This window comes from Triturus cristatus, chromosome 4_1 (genome assembly GCF_964204655.1).
Source record: "Triturus cristatus chromosome 4_1, aTriCri1.1, whole genome shotgun sequence".
NCBI classification, from domain to species: domain Eukaryota; kingdom Metazoa; phylum Chordata; class Amphibia; order Caudata; family Salamandridae; genus Triturus; species Triturus cristatus.
In genome coordinates, this window is record NC_140585.1 from 745,700,229 (window position 1) to 745,724,279 (window position 24,051).

Genomic DNA, 24,051 nt, shown 5'->3' on the forward strand with positions numbered 1-24,051 from the left:
GCCCTGAGTGGAAGAGAACCTGCTCTTAATTGGAAATAAAGTTTCCTGGCTCTAGGTTGAGTAATCAGGTCCCAATAAGGTTCGAAAGCTGGAGTAACCTTCGCCTCCAAATATCGGCTAGTCATCGTAGGGGAGTTAGGATCGCTCCAGACCCGATAGTTTACCCGTTCCCAATAGAGCATTTTCAGGAGTCTCTTAGGAGGAAACACGGCAGCCACTGGGTCACTCCATAGCCCCTCCAGTCCCAGGTCTATCAATGTCTCCCGGAGGTTCCTCAGCCACCCGATCTTATGGAACGTATCGGCCTGTATTACGTCCATAAGACCCATTGCGTATGAATGAAGCTCCGGGGTGGTCCAGAGCCTCCGCCAGTACAAGACCGGACGGAGTTTGGCTAGGTCCTTGATAGCCTTCCTACCTAGATCATACCGCAGTGGTACCAGGGGCGTGCTCTGCGGGAGGCCAGTTATGCTACGGAAAAATTTATTTTCGGCGACTGTTAAAGATGTCAATGCGTCCAAACCCCATAGCTCGGCCCCATACAGCACAGAGCTTAGAGCCTTAGCCTCATATACTTGGAGCACGGGTTTAATAGGCTTAGTGAAGGATTTTTTGTGCTCACAGGTCAGAACTCCCGTTATCTGCCTAAATTTCATTATAGACATCTCCATATGTCTATTCCACTTATTGTCGTGAGTCACATGCATGCCTAAATAGACAAAAATTTTAACCTCTTCGAGTGTTTGCCCATTCATAAGGAGCTTTCCTGGTCTATAACTTGAATGCGGGTTAAAAGCCATGAGTTTGGTCTTGGTCACATTGACCTCTAGACCATAATTTCTGCAAAAATCTTCAAAAACTGACAATGCCCTTTGCAGGCCACTCGGAGTTTTAGATACAATGAGAGTGTCGTCAGCAAACATCAATATTGGGGTAATCACTCCAGCCAGCTTGGGAGCGTCGGGGTTGACTCGTAGCATATAATCTACTATTCCATTGATGTACAGGGAGAAGAGCGTGGGTGCCATGGCGCAGCCTTGGCGCGCACCACGTTCTACCGGAAACTCAGGGGTGAATTCACCCGGGCCTCCCCACTGAATTTTTGCAAAATTAGGCTCATGGAGCCGCGTGATTAAAGTCAAAAGTTACAAGGAAAGCCACAACTTTTCAAGGACCCTCCACAGCCGCTCACGAGGAACGAGGTCAAAGGCAGCTCTTAAGTCCACGAAAGCGACGTAGAGACTGCCTTTACCTAGCGTTACTACCTTCCAGTGCAGTTGGACAAAACGAAAAACCTGGTCCACAGTGCTGGTAAATTTGCGAAAACCTGCTTGAAAAATGGAGAGTATAATGTTGTCTTCAATCCAAACCAGTAGCTCATTCAGGACCATCTTCCCGATGACCTTTTGGATTGTGTTTATTAGACTAATAGGTCTATAATTTCCTGGGAGTGTTTTATCTCCCTTTTTGAAAATAGGAATTATAATAGCACCCCCCATGATTTAGGCACTGGGGCGCCTTCAGCCACAGCATTAGCCACTAATGCAATATACTTACTCCAACATGGCTTGTTGTTAAGGAAGAGATCAGATGGAACCCCATCCAATCCCGGTGCCCGCCCAGCAGCTACACAAGCCATGGCAGCTAGAACATCCTTGGGAATAAAGGGACCGTGCACGTAAACAACGTACGATGTCGACCCCGGGCATTTATATAGGGGATTACAAGCATATTGTGGTTTAAAGTGCCCAATCCACTCCTCTTGAGTGACATGGTTTGATGGGCTATCTGGCATACCACCTCTGTTCCACTTGATCACGTTCCAGAACAATCTAGTGTCCCTGGCGTAACATGCCTCCTTCAAATCTAGCCAGTACAATTCATCCCATCTTTTTTTCGCTTGAGCAAGGCATTTCTTATAAGAGTGTCTGACTAATTGAATACTTGACTTGCTCCCACTAGAAAGGGCGTGTGTCAGGTTACCTCTGGCTCGCCTGCAATCTCCGTCATACCACCTTAATTGCTTTAGCGGGTCTTGTTACCCTTGCTCATTGGCTTGAGGAAGAACCCACGTAGTCCGTCAAAGAAGGACTCGTGTATTCTGGTGGCTTGTTCTCTACTTCCTTTAGTCACCAGAACGTCCTCCAGTTTCACAATGGTTTGGGCAAGCTCAGTGTTAATGCTAGCAATCACCTTGACATTAGTCTTGACCTGGGGCCACTTGAGTCTCCGCATGTCATTGGTGGGGACGCAATCAGGAGGAGCTAATTTTGGTTTGTCTCCCACCGTGCTACGGTCCCCCCACCAGCAGTGAGTGACACAAATGGGGTTATGGTCGCTCTCGACTCTTAGTTCAACCACCATGTCGGTAATATGCTGCCATAACCTCATGCAACAAAGAACATAGTCAATCCTGCTGGCTGAGCGACCGTTATCAAAGGTGGATGCGCCCTTCTTATCCCCTAAAGTCCTTCTGTTCAGGGCCCTTAGACCTTTCTCGTAGCAAAGTGCGTTTACCTGTACTGCTACCGTAGACCATCTTTTAATTATACCCCACAGCCGGTCTTCTTCGGGGTCAAGGCCCCATTCGGAATCTGGATCTAAAAGGGGTTCGAACGTAACATTAAAGTCTCCGGCAACAATCAAGTCCCTGTTGCTCAAGTTAGTTTCTATGAGACTGGTCAAATTATCCAATACCCGTGACCTTTTCCCTTTCATCCCGCGAAGATATAGATTGTAGATGTCTAATGTATCCGTTAGACCAAAAGTTAGTCTAATTAATTGGATGTCGGGGGAACCCGTGTCTATCACAAAAACTCTAGAAAATAAATCCTGACGGGCCCAGATAGTTAATTCACCCATAGGGCGGCCTTTGGGACCTTTAGTGGCTGGGACATAGAAATTCAAGTAACCCAGCAAAAACTGGGCCTCACTAGTCCAAGTTTCCTGCAGGAGGCAAACATCATATTTATTAACAAAACCGACCCATTCAGGGGAGTCTAACTTAGTCTTGAGGCCAGCTAAATTCCAAGATAGCAATGTACCTAGCCTATTGCCCAACGATGTGCCATGGTGTGCAACGGCCAGACTTGCCACACTTGACCTCACACTCACCCTACGCTGGCTTGGCAATAAAACCCTATCGGAAACAGGCACCCCTATTGGAACTAAAGGGACAACATCACGTCCACAGGGGAATTCGCTATCAGTTGTCAATACAGCTTTAAAAGATACAATATTTGGCTTGCTGTACGTTTGTCAATACCGAGAACCTGAATTATAAAAATGGTGTAGATCATGCGCCTCTATCCCTGATCTAAGCCCATAAGGTGTATGATCAGTAATGAACCTCGGTATTCGTGTATCTACAAAATTAACAATGATGCAGTCACCCGGAACATCTTTAGATCTTGAGCCCACCCATTTTACTCTTCTTACAAATAGAATCCTCCCATTCAGGTTATTAGGGATTGGCCTGTTCGTATTTAGCCAGTGGGTCACTTTATTTTTTAATTCCTGGAAAGATTCAGTTTTACTGGCAGGTAATTCGGGGACACCAGTTAAAACTGCAACGTAAGGGAGAGATTCGAGTGGTAAGTGAATGTGGACTAAGGGTGGTCTTATAGGATTAACAGGAATGGCAGAATTAACAATTACTCTCTCATCCGTAATTTCCCTTGTATTGTTACCCATAGATTCGTTACTTATCCCTCCCAGGCGACTGATGAATGTTTAACACTGGATTTAGTGGACCAGGGCCTGGACCTGTATTAATTAATGTAGAGGATTTATCGGTTGGGGGTGGTGCAAAGGTCAAGGGATTTTCAGGGAGAGGGAAATTAGTTTTAACAATGTCTCTAGTGGACAGTTTGACAACATTCTTTAGTGAGCAAAAGTTGTCCAGAATGGTTTGTTCCAGACGGTCAACTTTTTCAGTGACTATTTTGACCCTTTCTAAGAGGGGTAGAATTAGAGAACGAACCGCCTGTTCTATCTGGGAAATCATGGCACTACTATTTAGCAAAGGGGGGGTACTTATACATCCTCCACAATTGAACAATCGTCGGGAATCAGAGTGTCAGGCATTGCAATATTTTTAGATGTTTTTAACATTTTCGCCTGCCTGACTCCATCGCCAGCCCCACCCCTTTTCCTTTTCGAAATAACAGATCTGGAAGATTTGGTGGCAGCCCTTGTCTGGGAGCGAGTAGCTTTAGTGTTTAGTGGGGCCATTACGGCCGCTGTAGATACACCATCAGTCACGCCAGTGCCTTCAGGAAACCTCTCTAGAGATGTTAACACGTTAGAAAGCGTTTCAGTCTCACCGGGCGAGGGTGCGTCCCCCCGGTTCTGCTCCCTTGGTCTGTTTGGAGATTTAGACAAAGCCAGTAGGCCTAATGAAGAACGTCTTGCATGCATCGGGTCTATTGAAAGACGCCTCTTGGTAATGGCAATTTCGTGTTCTAATACCGAGACGGCTCTAGTAATAAATTGGTCCATGGTGCCAGACACTGTGGCAGGAGCCGTGATGCGCTTCCCCTTCCCAGCCATATGACACAATGCTTGTAGATTCCCGGTGTGTAACAAGGTTAAGTGAACAACAGGAACAATGACAAACAATTTACAGTTCCACCAACGACTTACTTCAGACACTGCCTAGAAAAGGGAATGCCCAGCCCAGCCTTGGCCAGCCCCGGACGGCCACAGACGGCCCGCCCTTTGTCCGGGCTTCGTCCGGCGCGTCCCGCTCGCGTCCCGCGTAGCGGTTTCCGTCACGTCTTTAAGGGGCGTCAAGAGTCTGTGGCGAGTGGGCGGGGAGGAGCACAGGTGCTATGACGCACGGGCTCCTGGTATCCGGAGTCCCGTGCGGTACCTTCTCCCCACGATGACAACGCCACACACAACAGCAAACAGCAGGCAGAGCCTCTCCTAGGGCAACGGCAGAGCGACCAACAGTGATTGTCCAAGTAAGAGCGAGTGCAAAGCGGGACCCGCGCCAGCGGGTTCCGCAAGGATTTTCTCGGGTCTGTGGTGAGTGGGCGGGGAGGAGCACAGGTGCTATGACGCACTGGGCTCCTGGTATCCGGAGTCCCGTGCGGTGCCTTATCCCCACGATGACAACGCCACACACAACAGCAAACAGCAGGCAGAGCCCCTCCTAGGGCAACGGCAGAGCGACCAACAGTGATTGTCCAAGTAAGAGCGAGTGCGAAGCGGGGGTTTATGAGTCTCTATATAATAGGTGTGTGATGTAAAGCACTCCAACACCCTGCCATACATACTTGGGATGAGTAGCACTATCAAAGAAATTAAATACCCATAAGAAAGGGTCTAGGTGAAGATAAGAGAGTGGTAGCAAGGCCGGACTGGCTGTACCGAGCAGCTGACGTTTCCCCGGGTGGCTGGAACGGTGGGGGTTGTTTTTTTTCAGTGGAAGGTGGTTTTGTAGCAGTGCAGCAGTTTTAAAAGCACTGCAAAGTTCCTTGTATATCCAGCAGTTTTCCGGCAACAATAAAAGTGTCTTGATAACAATGATGATTAATGTACCTGCTGGAGAGAGATGGGAGTTTTGTCTAGTGGCAGTTTTGATTCATCTAAGGTAGCGCAGCTGGTTAATGTGCCTGCTGCAAAGAATGTGTACCATGTATATCAAAGAAAAGTATTTTATGTGCAGAGCTCAGTGGGTTACTACTTTTGTCACAGAGATTATTTTTGTTATCTGCAGTACATAAGTTACAATCGTTATCTAGCACAGTGAGCTATGAACTGCTATCATAGAGCTGCATGCAAACTGCCTGGTACAGGTTAGAAAGTTATGTCTTCCTCTCAGTCTTTCATTATTCTGATAATACTAAAAAAAAAGGTATGTTTGGGTAGAAATAAATTTGTATGATTATTGTCAACCCTAACTACGATGTTATGTTCTAAATCCTGAGTTTGTGCTTCTTCAGACCAACAGCTCTTAAAAGATGCCTACCAGTATGGGTGACATGTGCATCCTACACCTTTTAGTCCCCTTTGCCTTATATAACATTTTCTATACACTGATTTAGACAAGTATGATTCATTGTCTCTGTAGATGTGTGTGTCTGATGCAAAGTGCTCCAACACCCTATACTGATATGAAAAGGGCTAAAAAACTAATGAAATACATGTGAGAGAGTGGCTATGGAGAGATGAGAGGCACTGTTGGTGATAGTGAGGGAATCATTGAAGAGCCCCAACAAAGATGGTTGTATCCTGGTGTAGAGTAAGGTCATCATTCACTATGCTTTAGAACACGGGAGGGAGATGGAGGGAAAGAGACAGAGGGACGGAGGGAGGGAGACGGAGGGAGGGAGACGGAGGGAGGGAGACGGAGGGAGGGAGACGGAGGGAGAGAGACAGAGGGAGGGAGACGGAGGGAGACGGGGAGGGAGACGGAGGGTGACAGAGGGAGGGAGGGAAACAGAGGGAGGGAGACAGAGGGAGGGAGCCAGAGGGAGGGAGACAGAGGGAGAGAGACAGAGGGGGAGAGACAGGGGGAGAGGGAGGGAGAGAGACAGAGAGAGAGACAGAGAGAGAGACTGAGGGAGGGAGACGGAGGGAGGGAGACGGAGGGAGGGAGACGGAGGGAAGGAGACGGAGGGAGGGAGACAGAGGGAGGGAGACAGAGGGAGGGAGGGAGGGAGACGGAGGGAGGGAGACGGAGGGAGGGAGACAGGGAGGGAGGGAGGGAGAGGGAGGGAGACGGAGGGAGACAGGGAGGGAGGGAGAGGAAGGGAGACAGAGAGGCAGAAAGGGTGACAGGGAGGGAGACAGAGGAAGGGAGACAGAGGGAGGGAGACAGAGGGAGGGAGACAGAGGGAGGGAGACAGAGGGAGGGAGAGAGACAGGGAGAGATAGAGGGAGGGAGACGGAGGGAGGGAGACGGAGGGAGGGAAACGGAGGGAGGGAGATGGAGGGAAATGGAGGGAGACGGAGGGAGGGAGGGAGACAGGGAGGGAGACACGGAGGGAGACGGAGGGTGACAGATGGGAGGGTGACAGAGGGAGGGAGACAGAGGAAGGGAGACAGGGAGGGAGACAGGGAGGGAGACAGGGGAGGGAGACAGGGGAGAGAGACAGAGATGTGTGTATGCCGGGTCTGGTGGCTCAGTGGACGAAGGCTTCTGCTGCAGGGACCTGTGTTCAACCTCATGGTCACAATTCTTTTTTGCTTTAGTCCCGCCCCTCCCCCTCTGACCCCGCCTCCACTGGTGCGGCCCTCGGCCACAAACCACACTGTAAATTTGGCCCCCGAGAGAAAGTTTGTGAGTACCCATGCTTTAGAAGCTAGTACAATTGAATATATAATCCCAAATGTGTTGTAGAATGCACCATGTTTTCCCAACTCTTATTGAGAGTGCGAAAACAAAGGCTGTAAGCTGTCAGTTTTTTTGTAACACACAACAACTTTTAAATGCCTGTAAATTAATTGTGTAAATGTTTCAAAACGTGTCAGCACTTAGGAAACCACAAATGGAGCGCTGGTTTGAAATCCAGAAGTGTGCTGGAAACAGAGTTTTAATAGGATAAAAACAATCTAGACACTTTACTTGGTGATGTTCAAATGATACATATTTGCTGAAACCACATTTCCACACATTAGTATTTGTGCGCTATATAGTTTTATCAGTAAAACTGCATGTTGGCATTTTGCTTCATCTCAAAAGAAAATGTTCTGTATGTAGAAAAGACAGTGCCTCCTTCTGACCAACAATAATGTTTCAACAACGTATACAGTTTCTAGTCTGTAGCACACTTCTGTGGATCAATGAGAATATGCAGTTTACAGCTCACAGAAATTAAACCACCCAAAACAAAATAGACTGGGCAACCCATTGCAGTAACCATATAAACAGATTATGACCGTATGACATGCCACAAAAAGGTCTGCACAGTTGCTCAAAGCTACGCGCACACTGGAAAACCTGTGACGTGCACAATTGTCTCACCCTAATATAAACTTATTTTGACTTGTACTTATGTTGGTTGTCTATTTACTTATATACTGTTGTGCAACTTCCTCAGATGTGTCTGTAAAACTTACCTTTTAATTTTGTCCTGAATTTTGACCCTTTCTCCTGAATTTTTTCACTCACTATCCTGAATTTGCACCCATGCCAGTTGGTCACCCTACACCTAATTGATAAATGCTTTTTGAAGGGTAAAGATCATCAAACCTCCAATCTAGTTGAAAGGAGTACACGGTTAATAGACATCAGTCTTGAACATCCCACTGAAATCAGTCCTCGCAGCTCCGTCCTCCAGCTTCTAAACGGTAGAGAAATCTTACAGTTGCGGTTCTTTCGAACAAGGGCACACAGGTATAGCGAGGCCAGACGCTCATCACCTATATTAAAAAGCCATATACCACAGTTCAGGGTCAAACCAATTCATTCTGGTCTCGCACAACACCTCAATACTCCACCATCATCAATATGTCCCTCACTGTTCTCCGCATTCCAATACCCGCAAAGATGAACAAAAAGATTCTACAGTAAACATTTAGACGTGACACTGCACAAGACTCAGGAGGCATCACAATATAAGATCAACACAACATAATGCAGCGCTTTTTATTTTGTACAAAATTGTTTAATGCTCTGAGAGCAGCAGTCATGGTAAAAGTGTTTCAGATTTTTTTTCCAAGCACTGAAAAAAAGAAGAAATGCTGTGTTAAGCATCCACTTACCTTTGTTTTGTTGTTTAAAGAAACTACATATTCAGAAAATGAATGTAACATTTTGAATTATGAATTACGAGAAAGAATTCCCAGGTCTGTTATCTGTGAAGTGAGTTTTGAAACCACTAGCAAACATTCAGTGAGAAACTGTGTGTGTATAGTTATAGTTAGGTCTGCCTTTTCACTGGAAATCCATTTTTTTCTTTTTTAAATAAATTTGGGGCCATTTGACAAATCTTCATGAAATGAAAAAGAAAATCACCCAGTTTGAGATCCTTCAAGGAGGGGCCAAGAACAAAGTGGAGAGCTCAAAAATTTGATTTCCTGTTTTATTTCTTATAGGATTTTTTGCTGTTTGATACAGAAAAAATGGTTGAACAAAATTACTTCAAATTTGCTACAAAGTTAGAACTTCATTTAAGGGTTGTTCTTTTGTTGCTTTGGTATAAATCCAATCTGTGGTTTTTGAGAAAATAGCATGTTCAGTTTGGGCATGAAGAAATGAAATTTGTAGAGCAATCTTGACAATGGGTAAGTAAAAATGTTTATTTGCTTGTAAGTTTAGCAATGTTCGAGAATTGTTCATAGCATTTGGCATATGCTTAACATACTTAGCTTGCTCTTTGCATTTTTACATTTGTGCGAATTCTTCAAGGGGGCACTTTAAAAGGGAGGGTGAAAAACATATTAATCTGCTAATAACTATGGCATAATTTGATGAAGCCACAAGAAATTAGACCGATATTTAGCATGTTTACTATTCCTTAGCTTTGGCAGGTTTCATGCCAATCCACCAAGGGTGCACAACATTCAATGAGTCGAGCCAAAGCAAATTAATCTGCTAATATCTTTGATGCTGTGTATTGAATTTGCATGACATTTTGTAGGCACTTAGCCTGTTAAGCCTAGTGCAGGAATCCCAGGTTTCATGCAGATCTGAGAAGGGGGCAAAGTTAAATGGGAGGGGTTCAAAAATATTTATTCGCTCATAACTTTCGTGCAGTTGCTGCAGATCTGCACAACACTTTGTTTAGTTTACTTTTGATATTTAGAATTTTTTTAAACCTATTAAGGGGTGGTAATGTGAAAGGGGCGATCAAAAAAGCAGCATTTTCTATTTTAACTCCCATAAGAAGTTTTTGTAACAAATACAGATAGAAACCCTTAAGGGAATTATAGTAAACGTGGCATAACACTAAAACATTACTCTGGAAAATGTCATTGCTTGGTGTACAGTATGTCTATTCAGTAGTTTTCAAGAGCATTACAGTACTGTCAGTGTGTTTGAAATAGTTAAAAGATAGAGATTTCGGGACCGCTAGTGTGTAGATAGTGCTCAAACCCAGATTTGCTAACTGTCAATGGACCACATAAAAAATTAAAATCCCTCATTGGACAAGAAAGCCCTTAGCTTCTATTCATTTCGAGTCCACAGTACCAAAGTTTGATCTGCAAACAAGTTGAAACACTGTCCACAAATAAAATGCCTGGCCAGGCTACTGACCAGGACCGCAGCTAACCTGTGCTATGCATGTTTCAAGGCTGTCCAAATTGTGGTTGGCAGACTCCAACAGGTTAGAAAATTAACTCTTTTTGACCCTCCCTCCCAGGAGTCTGCCCCCTATTGACAGATTTGTAAGAAACTCCATATACTAAGGGTAAGCTAAACATCCTAAGGTTCTGCCAAATTCCATACCGATCCATGTTATGACACCGAAACAAACACAAATAAAATAATTATTTTGACTCGTTAACTTTGCTCCCTTAGTGGGATCTGTCTGAAACTTGAGATTCCCGCACTGGGCTCAATTTGCTAACAGCCTATCAAATATCATGCAGATTTATTAACCAGCTCAAAATTTATTTGCAAATGAACACTTTTTTTTACCCTTCCCCATTTAATATAGCCCATCCTTGATGGATTTGCACAAAACTCAATATATTAAAAGAGCATACTGAATGCCCTTCTGAATGCAGATGGGCTGGATTTCAGAAGCCATTGATAATGTTTTGCCTAACCAAAAGAGGCTCTACAGTCTGTAGGCACTGGGGTTTTACGATGCTGGGGGTGGGAGGTGAAGGTTGCCTACTGCAACAAACAACAAATTGATGAAAGGAATGCTTGAATTGATCTTGACCACTGGTGATCACTCAAGTCTCATTCCAAACCACTGTTTTTCGACCACTATAGATCTATAGATAGAGATTATGCTTATGTTTGATCCCCCACCACCCCAATACTTAAAGATTGAGGCGTGGTTGTGAAGTCACTATCCTTGTTATGTTATGTGGATTTGTAGAGTGCGGCTTATCACAGTGAGGGTATCCATGCACCGAGTAGGGCACGCCTGAGGGGGGAGGAGGAAATCATCTCTGTTTTGTCTGGAAGAGCCATGTCTGGAGGTTCCTTCGGAAGTCCATAAGGGAGGGGGAGGTTCGGAGGTGTTTTGGGAGGTTGTTCAAGGTCTTGGCTGTGAGGTATGACAAGGAGCATCCTCCACTTGTGGTCTTCTTGATGCGAGGAAGATGTCCTCTTGCCTGGTACTCAGATCGAAGGTGTTTGGTGAGTTGGTAGCAGTGAGGTGGAGTGCTGTTTTGGGTATTGTTCTTGCTGTCAGTTTTTGTTGATTAGCATTGGGAGGGAGGGTAGCAATTGTATTCTTATTGTTTCAGTTCATGTTGGGGGTTGGTGAGTAGTAAGGGAGAGGGTTATTTCCATTGTGACGTGAGATCCTGTAAAGCACTTTGTAGGATGGACTGTTTAGGAGGGATTGGTCATTTCAATTTACGTTCGCTTTGTTAGCATGGTGAACTGCATTATAAGCTGTTGTTCCTTTAAAGGTATTGGGTGTAGTTGAAAGGTTCAGCATATGGTTATACTTAATGAGTCTGTAGTGAATTTCATGCTCCAGCACAAAAATGTTATAATTTTTGGTCTGCCTTAGTTTCTTCTTCTAAAAAGGTTGTGGTCCTTTGCGATTGGGTCTGAGTTCCTCTGCAGTTTTACAGGGAGGTATCATACAGGACAGGAAAGTATGTTGGCATGCTCTTCATGGCTGATTGATGTTGCTATTTTTGTCATATGCTCGCAGTGTAAATATAGCGATTCTTTTGAGTGACTGGAGTGTTGCTTGTAATGACAGTTATGAGGTGTACTAATTTTAATTGTATTTCAGACACTGATCCTAATAGACCCTTTGGAGTTGACCACTTACAGTAGTTTGCTGGTGCTGAAAGTTGTCATAGAACAGACACAGTGTGTATTGTAAAAATCCTTTTATGTACATGTTAGGAGAACCTTTTTACATTCCACCGTACAAAACGTTTTCCAGCATTAGCGTTACCCTGGTCGGTGTTATATCTTTCATATCACAGTCCTTTCTTGGATTGGGGCATCCCATTGGAGTTGTTGTTCGTTCTCTAACTTGGCTTTTGCAGATGAGGATGCTTTCTGGTGGCATTTCTAGTCTGGAGGTGGATGAGACTAGTCCTGATTTCTTTTTGAGTGCCATTGAGGCATCTGGGGAGAGTTGAACTACTTTCTGAGAAGCTTTCAAGGTGACTGTTAAGATTAACTGTTTCTACAACCCCTAGCAGATCAGGATGGAGCTGAATTGCAGAATCCCGAACTTTGAGGATGAGATCAAGGTTTCTGAAAAATATCTTACTGCAGAGGCAGCTATTCGAGAGGCCCTGGAGGGGAAAAAGAAGTCTGTGTTTGAAGGCCTGGCCCAACTTGGATAATATGACCACAGTTTTTTTTTTATAGCTAAGCAGCATGATAATTGTGAACAGACAGTACTGGTGGCGGTTACTATTTGGGAAGTCAGGAGAGATGTGCTAGATCAGCTGGAAATTAACCTGACCTTTGAGGGGTTATATAAAGCTACATTTGCAGTAGATCCAGGTAGACGCTTAGCAAAATTACTAAGCTGATCATCAAGGCTGATATTCAGAGGCTTTCAGGTAGCCCTAAAGAAGGGTGAAATAGATAGTGAGGTCTACTTACAATTGGTAGCATTGGGTAAAATTACCCCCACATTCCCACTGACAGTCAAGATCTAATATAGACTATACAATAATGCAAAAATGTTTATATCGCAGTGCGACAACTGGCTGCAGCTTTGCTGCCAAAAGAGTGTAAGTGGAGTGCCACACTCAATAAAACAAGGGAATGGACTGGAGGACACTCAAGGGGTAAATGACCAAAATAGTGGTATAACGTATATAACATATGTAACCAGCAGTTCATAATTAGTAGAGTAAATCAAGTACCAATTTATTCCAGTCCTGAAAACATTACAATTCCAGTTGCACAATTGTCAGCGTCTGCTGCAGTCTCTTTAATTACAGAACCTGCAATGCCATAAAGTATAACAAGACATTGATTCACTAGTTGTCGAATATGTCTTTGGAAGCAATGAATACATTCAACACGAGTTTCGCTCATAGACTTTTTCGAGGATGTCAAATACATACAAGTGTAGTAATAAGCACAATTTTGTGGACCAAAGTGAAGGAAGAGAGGAGTAGTTTGTTATTACCAGAGAATGTGTGACAAAAGTAACACAACCGTGGTGAGTGGTAAAGATTAGTTGGAAAAAGGGGAAACCATAGCCAAAGTTAGTCTTGAGATGGATCACGAGGGTCTCTGAAACTCGCAGACCCGAAAGAGATCTCAGTATATAACACCTGAGTGATAATGTCATGCGCGATAACCACATTGTGCAAGAAGAAAGTGGCGTAGACATGACATTATTACCCTTTCTCACCAAGTGCTGTCAAACAAAGAGAAAAAGGTAAAGCAGAGCAATTGAGTTTCCTTTTATTTGTTAGAAGTAGCTGATCATAGGGAATTACTTATAGATGATTCAAAGATCTAAACAATGGAGGTAATACAATATTAAGTGTATAAACAAATGTTTTCAGTAATATGAATAATGTTTTAGGTAATCAATCAGTACTCTGCAAAGCGTTGTGTACATCTTATAAGGGAAAATGATAAATTGTGAGGTTGTTGCAATCCATAGAAATAATTGTGAGTTGTACTGTATAGGTGTGCTAGGAACTTGCAATAAGAAGTTCTTGACCTGCCAGAGTTGAGCATTTGATTTTTGAAGGTTTTACTCCCCTAACTTGTGAATATGTAGTATGAGGGATCTTAATTTAGCTAACCAAATTAATGGAAAAAGGTCATGCAGCCTGTGGCTGCAGTTTCGATAAGTAGCAGCTGATTACTTACATCAAATTTTAATTAGCAGTATAATTAAAGGTGATTGCTGCTAAGAACAAAGGAAACCTATTTAAATAACTGGTGAAATGTAAACTGTGGAAAGTCATGGAGTTACTGTGAGCAGTGCATACATATTGCTAGAACCCCACTATGCCATTTCTGGGCTGAATTTTATAGACATAAATATTGTGTCAAATACAATATTTGTCATCAGAGCAGTAAGTGCTTACCGTTACGGGTCACAGACTCTGTGTTAGTAAACGCTGTATCAACACCTGCTTCTATTCTATGGTTCTGTCATTATAAGCACTTCATTGTATATGCCTCTAGAGCAGAAGATGACATTTGTGGAGCTGGAAATATGATACTTTCAAACTCTTTAGGTCTAGATGGCATTTTATGGGCAAAGGAAAACTTGGGCACTGGCATGACTCTTGATGGGGATGGATTGTTGGTCAAGCTTAACAAACAACCTCGACTTGATAGATCTACAGATTCTAGTGGTATAAAAATTGTCTTTAGGAGACTGCCATAGTCGATGCACAAACCTATACTCATAGTGCACCCAGTGCCCAGAAAAGACACCTCAAGGTGCAGATTCTGTTGCCTATTGTTCATGACCAATGTAGATTATGTGAATAAGGGCAGCATTCGGGCTGGCAGACTTTCAAAGGTGATAGTTTGTCCAATCCGTGAGGATGGGACCTGATTTATTCTCAAGGGCAAAGCAACTTTCAATATTAGGCTGCACTTAATGCCCATTGAGAAGCTAATTCATAATGCAGTCCCCTAAGGAATTCTCATTCTCATTTGCCGACAAGGTGTTAAATTCTACTGACTTGTACATTGTTGAAGTTGTGAAGTGATTCAGCATTGGGGATCTGATCATTTCATGGGTTTTTCATAGTGAGTGCAAATGGTAGCGCTAGGGTAAAGATCAATTAGCTCATCCAGAGAGAGAGGCCTGTATGTGCGGCGCATGTCTTCTCCCCAACTTGGACACACCAGATGTATTGCTCTTGGATTTTACCTGTTGTGATATTATCTTGCATTGCATGTCTATACTTTCTCACCTTGCATATCGCTAACTGCTGCTTTATCTTTACAAAACTGAAAAATAAAGTTTTAAAAAAGATCAATAAGCTAATTATAACTGTTTAGACATTGCTCAGGGGTATTAGACAGCAATGCTCTCTGAATCCACTAATGTTTGTAATGATTTGGCTAATTTGATCAGTCTCAAATTCACACGAGATGGGAGTTTTGCCTGAATCAGGATATTTCATTATGTGCTGATGATACTCTTTTTGTAATGCTAGAACAATTTTTATGAAATGATGGAGTGCATTTGAGCAATTTGGTCTAGTTTCTTGTTTGCAGGCGAGCTGGTTTAGTTAATTATTTTACCCCGAGTTCTGCACTGATGTGATTGAGCTAAATGACCTTCTGTTAGAGATGTTGACTCGTTCTGCCAGATACTTAAGACACCCAAATCAAGCATCGTATGGGTGAAGTTCTTCACCCTAAATGTACTGTAGCTTATCAGTAAGATAGAGAAGTTAGTCTATTTCTGTCTTTGGTGGTTAGGATTTCTTTAGCTAACATTATTAAGGTCCATGGGGATGCTTTGTGTCCTTTAATGCATGCTTGTGGTGTTCCCAGAATAAATTTGAATGCTCTTTTCAGGCACCTGTTCTGTGGTGAGGGTGATGTGCAGATTCCAGTCGGGACCCTGAGACTGTCTACCTTAGATTTTTGCAATATGAATAGGACTACTTTCTGGTGGTTGCTGATTTTGCAGGTGGAATATCCTTAACTCATGCTTCTTGGCATATAATTGCATTTCGACCAGATTTAGGAAAGTTGGGCTGCTTTTTCTTATGAGGCAGAAATGCACACAGTCAGTGTGATCCTGTTAAGTTTGAATGGTTTTGAGTCGTCTGTCCTAACCTGGTGTGGAATGCTTTGAATCATGTAACGTACAAGTGGGTGTTCTGTCCCTGTTAAAGTCTGAGGTGGGGACTCAGCTTGTTACTTCATAAATCCTAGTAGGGTTCCTGACTTGTTCCTAAATGAAGTACCTGTACCTGCCTGCTTTCTGGGCCTCCTTACCAACATGCACCTTCTCATTGTAGCAGCTTGGTAGAGGGGGCAGATCTTTTTCAGAATTATATAATGTATGTGGCTCTTTTAAGATGGATGCTATGCTTCATTTGAGGAAGATGTAGGTGGACGACTTGAGGGGGGACCATTTGAAGATGATCAGTGGTACAAAGTAGTTAGCTACTAATTGGTGCCCTGGTTGATTGTGCACGTAGATCATACCCGATTCCCCAGATTATGCACAAATTCAGTCCTGGTTTTGGAGAAGAATGTCCCAAATGTGGAGAGGTGTTGGGTTTATTTATATTGTTTGTAATGAGGTTGTGTCTTTCTGGGTCAAAACAGCAACTTTTGTATTAGACTTGTGTGGGTGATCTCTGTTGCTATCATCGGGGCACTGTTTATTGAGGTTAGTGCCACTTAGAGGAGCACATTTAGAATGATTTTCTTTGCATTTGGCATTGCTTTATCCAAGTGGAGTTCCTTGGAGTTAAGAACTGAACTTTGGTAAAGAGCAACCTGAGATCCATGCAGAATGATCCTCGGGTGGCGATGATTTGTTTCTTGCTTTTTTTCTTTCTCTGTTTTGAATGGACTATATGCAATTGTCTTTCAGTGTTTGTTGAGTAGTATCGTTTGGGGGCTCTACTTGGTTTTAAGAACTGTAATACACGCAAAGATATTTACAGAAGAGTAGGGTCAAAACTACTGTGGCTGATGTACTGGACAGTGCAGGACATGATCTGTTTGGATCTGCCAAATTCACTGAAAACTATGATACTGCATTAGTCTTCTGAGGAAAGATAGATGTGCCACTGGATGTCTTTATCGCCATTCCACAGACCTGTGCGTAGGGAGTCCTTGCAGTATTAGAGTTTCTAATGACGTTCTGCTACAGCCTCTAGTACCTGTCTTCCTTCCTATTCAGTGCTCCCAATCACTAGGGCGCCTTCCATTTGTGCCACATTGCGCACGTGTCTATTGTCAGAGAATGTGAGTATGTAGACTACGATGATTGAATTAAGGTGATCCTCCTACTTGTTTTTATTGACTACCTCTGGTCCCACTGTAGCACCTGGTAACCTCCCTCTTACAATTGGAATTAGGCCTGCATGGTAGGACATAGTTCCATGTTTGTATTGGATTATACACAGGGTTTCACATATTATGCTGTATTAACTAGTTGACAGTCCCAGACATAGGTGTCTCTCATTCTTGTACTTGTCGTTTCCTTACCCTAGGGACTCCCTCAGTAGCTTGGGGAATAGTATCAGTCCTGCATGAGAGGCAGTACAGGACTCTGGGTCACATTGAGGGGTTACTACTTTGGTATTTGAGCTATACATGACTCAGTACTCTGGAAATATACAGGCACCTCTGTTCAATTTACTGCTCTCTACATCTCTATGCCGTGTTGCTGGTCATGTTCAGTGCCATCCAATTCTCTGGTTTGTATTTAGTGTGGGAATATCCCCCCACCCGAATGCATAACCTGCCAGCAGCTCATGATTGGCCCTATGACCATCTGTCTTACTTTTAAGGCCGTCCTCAGGTTCCCCCCACCCCCTCCGGGGTCCCTTCCCAGGCCAGTGCTTTTCCCAGAGGCGTAATCTTCATGTATATAGCTTCACTTGCCATCTTGCTTCCTTGTTTTATGAACTCACTCCTTCAACACTCATTCTCACCTGAACTTTCTGGTTCACCCATATGTTTGGTTAGTCATTGGACCCAGGCACATTGGAAATTCAAACCTTCCCTATCACCCATTTGTTGCTAGGGAACAACCATCTTTAATCTTAACACCATTAAGCTGGGTACTGCAATGTAAGGGGGTGTCAAAGGGAGCATACAACTTGCCCACATGTTATCATTGCACTACATACACTCATTCATTAGGGGTTGCTAGCCAATTTTATAGGGCTGCAGGTATTTCAAATGTGAAAAACCTCCAGGGCCATTATGTTGTATCCAATAGAAGATACATGATAGTTTCTAAAATAACTTTTTCCTTAAATATTTTAGCCTAATCTTCATCAGCCTTTCAAGCTACCTCGGAATTTCCAAATGTTTCTTTTCTACCAGGAAAAAGGTGTAGGGAATTTCCTTAGGAAATTATTGCAAAGGTTCCAATGAACACTAGTTTATTTATTTATTCTATTTTATTTATTTGCAGAGTTTTATATAGCACTGGCTAGACCCGGAGGTATCAGAGCGCTTTACATGAGGATAAGCAGGTTACAGGTTACGAAAATTACATCAGTTACAGTTGCAGTTACAAGTATAGGCTTAGGATAAAAAACATGAAATTACATAAGTTATAAGCGTGTAGCATAGTCAAAGACACGCGTCTTATGGGGAAAGGAAGGTAGGGGGAGAAAGGTAAATAGGGGAGAGGAATGCAGATAGAGTCAGGTAGACCGGAAGGGGAAAAGTACTTCAGGGGGAACAAAGAAGTCAAAGAGAAAGACAGATAAAACCTTGAAGAACCGTGGAAAACAATGTCCGATGTCTGGCTGGGTAGGAAACGGCTGAGGGGGTGAACCAGAGCCAGACTCCTCTATAGCTGCATAGGACAGCCCCACTGGGCAACGGCCAAGGGTACTCGAGCTCCACGGTAAGTACAAACAGTTTTGGTTTCTGCCCATGGAACATCGTCATAGTTCCATAGAAGGCAACGGCCCTGGAGTTACTGGGAAACGCCGTCCGCCTCATCCTCCAGCTCGCACCATGAGAGGAGAGGTGGAAGATTCCACAAAGCAGTAATGAGTGTTGGGAAATTGTCCAGGAGCACAGTGGTAGGGGGGCCTTGGAAACCTCAGGGACGAAAAGTGATGCTCGGAGAGTAGTAGGCCGCCAAATAGAGCCTTATAGCCTCATGATGTATATAAGTAAAAAGATAAGTGTCTAGTTCTCACGTTGTACGTAGGACCTGTGTTTCTGCTCCCGGTCTTGTCCGCTATGGGTAGGAAGAATTGGGGGGGGCCTTAGGTGTTAGGGCCCTCTTCCCCTAACTGGCGTGATTTAGTAAGTTCAGATTATACTTTTAATTGTGAAAATTAAGCTTCGGGGGTGGCGGCTATCTTAGGGTCAGGCAGCACGATAAATCATACAACAGATCAGCCCTCTAGACATAGGCAAGAGATCAGCTTCCTGCAACAAGCGCCTGTTGGCCGGTGGTCTCACCTGTCATCAGCGGGAAACAGGGTTTGCCAGAAGCCTTGTGAGCGGCGGCCATCTTAGGGTCAGACAGCACTGTAAATCATGTAACAGATCTGCCCTTTGGTAATAAACAACCAGAACTTGGGTAGTGATCCCGGACAGTGTCATGCACCCAGGACCTGGAGTCCGGTGGCCTCACCTGTCAGCAGCGGGAAACAGGGGATGCCAGAAGCAGTGCTGTGGTGTCTGGCATATCTGGAGAGCCCAGGCACAATGATCTCCGAAGATTGCTGAGATGGCCCGCAGACTCAGCTGGAAAGAACAGTTGCGAGCACTCAGTTCAGGGCGATTCCTTCATCAAAAGGCACCCTCAGCCTTCCGATCCTCAAGTCCAATGTTTAGGGATTCCGCCCGCATCATCTGAAGGAATGGCGCTGCACGACCAAGCACACTCGGAACAGCTCACCCCTAGTGGTGGTCGGCGCGGGAAGTGCGGAGAGGCACGTCAGACTCCCGGTAATCGTCGAGCAGGTGAACAAAGCATCGACTCGTCTGCGGCGGAGGAGGTGCTGCACACCTCGAGTGCTTGAAAAAGGAGGTGAGCGGCGAAGAGAGGAGGCAGAAAAGGCGAAGGCACGCCAGGACTCCTGAAGATCGTTCCAGCGGCTTAGTTACACTGAGATTCAGAAGCCTTAATGGGGGTGTCAGCCCATCAGATCTGCTCCAGTCGCACCGAGGAGGCGCTTAAGGGTCTGCGTCTTTTCCTCCCGCAGAACATGGGGCCAGTCATTTTGTGAAGCTCCGCGGCGGAATTAACAGCTCCCCGATGAGGCTCAGAGAGAGCCCTTACCCCCACAGCAAGTCGTCTGTGCAGCCTCAATGGCTCCGTGTCCTTCATGTCACTGTTGAAGGAACTTTTGCGATGTTTCCTGCTTCACGGCACCCTTGGGCACTGTCGATTCTCGGCTTCCTCTGACGATCGGTAATCCCGGAGAATCATCGGGGACACCAATTAGCAGGCCTGGGTATCTGGGATTCAGCTGGATGCGGCCAGATGGCAAGGGGAATGATCCCTGTGCTTAGAGGGTCTCTGGGGGTAGTATCCAGGGGGTACAGCCAAAAAGGCAAGCCTCTTCCTGGAGCTCCCGGCCAGAGCTCCTTACCAGTCGGCCATCTTGCTTGACTTTTAAAAAAAATAAAAATTAGTTTATAAATGGAGGTAGTTGTATGCATTTTTTTTCTTGTTGTGCTCTTCATACATTGGCCCTTCCTAGAATCATTGCAAGGTTTGCCCTTTGCCAAAGTCTCATTTCTGCTCCTGGGCATAGTTTAAGATACATTTTAAGCTGTGGAAATGAGAGTATCCAATTGTAACATCAAATCCATGTGTGCTTCCATGGGTTATTTATGTTTTGCTCTGAATTACCAGTGTTTCATTTAATTTTGTCTACTTTTTACAGGAGCATCAGTTGCAGCAACGTCAAAACAATCAAGCTAGAAGCCTTCTTCAATGAGGAACATTACTTATACAGTGCCTTTTTAAAATTTTAAAAAAAGTACTGTATGCCACCGGCAACGAATGGAAAAAAGACCTTAGTTCCAGTTTAGCATTGTAGCATTATGTGAATCATTATTTTTTACTTATTTTAGTCTTTGTTCTTTGTACAAATGTTTTTCAATATTTTTGTAACATGTTAAATGTAAACATTTCATGTTTGTACTTATTTTTAATTATTTGTTGCGTACACTATATTTATTGCAAGATTGTAAGATTTGCTTACAAGGATTAAGAATGTTTACAGGTCTCCTCCCATTTCTAAATATTTCATTTTAGACAGTATCTGTGCTCAAAAAAGGGAGATGTTAATCATGGAACAGTGCAATAATTGCGGTAACAAGGTCCATGTTATTAGGACCACCTTGTCAGCTCTTAATCTTTAAAGCAAAAAGGTTTTTAATGTAGCCCACTATACGCAATACAGAATCATGATAGGACGTTTTTACAAAGGGATTGTGGGTAAAAAAAAGTTGACTCTGACCCACCCTCTTTGATATCATGTTAATTGAAGGTCATGCTAGCAATAGCCTACGGGTACACTAGTGCCTGTTCTTTTGTTTTTTAACACCAGACACTGTGTGCTAGCTTGAAATATTAATGTCACTATCTGAGAACATTTTAATTCCTCTGATATTGCACAGATGCTGTGGTTAAACCACACTGAACTTGTGAACAAGATATATATGTATGTGTGTCTACATAACCACCTAATTTAAAATGTATATAATATTTTAATATATGGTTTTTGTAATGAGTAAGAAGTTTTCTACCATTTTATAAAACCTGTCTTAATTTAAATATACACCCTAAATATTATGCAAAATATATTGTTGTTTCATCTGTAAGGCGCTTAAGGGAGCATTAGATTTGTGAAAAATAAAATCTATTCCTATAAGGCATAATGGTCCACTGCTGGCATTTAGGATTTGATACGTGCAGTTAAGCAAGTCCAAGATTTATTTAAAATGTCGTTTTATAGATTGGCTCTTACCAGCATACACATTTTGATGCCTTTGCTTCTTACCTGGCTCTGCTCCTAGTCCCGGTCCAGCCTTTATAGCCGATACTGCTGTTAGGTATGCTACCTTGATATTAGCATGGTAATGCTTACAAAGCCTTTCAAATTCTATTGCCAAAAATAGCTAGCATTCCATTGACTTCCTTTAGTCAAAAGAGATCAGGACATTGCTCCAGGGAGGTGCTATCAAACAGTGTCTTGCTGTACTTTTCCCCTGGGGTAGTATATATTTTGAGGCTTTACAGAAGATTGCTGGAAACACAGGTAGACTACAAGATTTTGGTCTTCCTCTCAATGGTACTGTGGCCTCCTTAAATTTGTTTTTTTTAGAATGTTTTGAAAGTTCAGGCATTTACTGACAATTTTGTAAAGAGTTGATTTTTTTTTTTACAGAAGTACCTTTTGTTTTTACATATGCTGTTTTTTTATTTTTGTACATGTAACTCGTATCATCTTCATTCTTTTGCACTGTTGAATACCTGTTACTTTAAGCACATTACTTAACCAATTTGTCCTAACAAGTCTCACTATATATTGATGTTTTAACTGTAACATAAACCTTTGTTTAACCAGCATTAATATTCAAGCCAAGTGATCTTACTAGCTGTAAATGTTAGCTATGTGTTAGAAGGCAACTACATTTGTTAGGTGCATGCTTGATAAATGGGGACTTCTGCAACTTGGTCCAAACTGTTTTCAAGTCTTGGAGGTTCCCTGGTGCTGTATAGCTGCAACTTATGCACAGGCATTCATGCCCTAATTATGTCTAATCATTTTCTTGAAACGTTTCAGAGAATTTTATATGGAGCACAACATAAATGCAGTAAATCAGTGATTCTAAATGCAGGAATTTTACTGGACTTTGATACCTTAACATCTTCTGTAAAGTAAAAAAAATACTGTGCAAAGATTTGTTGTTTTTAATGCAAACACTGGGGGTCAGCCGTTTTTCATCATTCCCTTTGATTTGCTCTCATCTGTAGGGAACGCATTTTACATTGTCTTGGCTATTAAAAGGTCTTACATTGTCTTTGGTTAGATTTTTCTTTTTAGAGATTCCCCTTCATCTCTCCTCTGTTTGTAGCAAGAGTTTTTATAAAGTAGGCACAGATTTATTTTTAACCTTTCCTGTTTCCAACTTAACATCATCTCTTGCCAAATTGTTTAAGGGCATAACGAGAACATAGCTACCAAACATGATTAAATGTTCAAAAGCACTGGCGAGCTGTGAACAGGGTTTCACCATGCTCCCTCGCAGTAATAATGCATAATTCTGACTATCTTCCATGTGCTAAAAGCAACTGCCCTGCTTCTGTTCTCCTAGCGCACTTGCTTCTTCACTTAGGTGCTTTAATAGCTCATCTGTTTAAGAGTTGTTTTTTGTTGAAAAAGAGTGCATTGCCTACAAGGAACAGTAATGAAGAAACATGATTTATGTATTATATTTGACAGCTTGCTATGAAAGCTTTGGATGCTTTGAAACAGCCAATTTACGCAAAATATGTTACTACACTATGAGTATGAATCTGCTAGCTGTTTTCATGTACAAATAGTAACATAGTGTTTTGCCTATGGAAATGTGTATGTTTTAAATGTATGTAGCCAGTGGTAAAATAATATGTCTGGTGTACCAAGCAGAGTTTTCTTTTCATAAAATGTGAATGAAAAGTACAAAATTAAGGCAACCTCATAAGCTTTTAAGAATGAATCATGTGTGCAGTCTATTCCAAGCTGATACATTTCAAGGTTGGTGTTTATTAGGAAATAAACTTCTTACCGTGGACCTTTTTGGTAGAAAAAGTAGAGCATTTTCACGCAGCGGGTTCTAATTGATGAAAGATTAGATTAGTTTGTTGTTTTCTTAGTACTGTGAACGCTGTGGTCAGAAAATGTTTGTGACTGACGTTGCTGTCAGCTAAGGTCTCATAGAAGTTCATTAATGAGTACAGTCCATTTTGATACGTTCTTCAGATAATTTGCACCTTTTTAAACCTATGTCATGATTACTGAAACTGTGTTGATATCATTTTATATGTTTAAAATATATGTGTGTTCATATATAAATGACGACTGCTTTTGTTTTTACTTTAAACAGTGCTTCTAAAAACAAGCATTGTTCTTTGAATGAGAAAAATAACATTTTATGTTAAACGTTTGCTTTATAGCATCATCAGAACTATTTTTTCTGATAGACACTTTTAGCCACAGATTTCTCACCTTTTTAATATTCCCCAGGATTCAGATTGGATTTGGAAACTTTTCGGCAGTACCTCT

At 42.9% G+C, this 24,051-nt stretch overlaps 1 protein-coding gene across 1 annotated transcript in view; it reads left to right on the forward strand.

The window, feature by feature from the left end:
* HCFC2 (host cell factor C2) overlaps positions 1–23,842 on the forward strand; it is a 248,832-nt gene extending 224,990 nt beyond the window's left edge. Inside the window, exon 13 of the mRNA XM_085653253.1 lies at positions 20,662–23,842. Coding sequence (XP_085509379.1) covers positions 20,662–20,699 — 38 coding nt within the window. The 3' untranslated portion in view covers positions 20,700–23,842. The remainder of the gene's footprint in view (positions 1–20,661) is intronic.
* Positions 23,843–24,051: the final 209 nt, after the last annotated feature.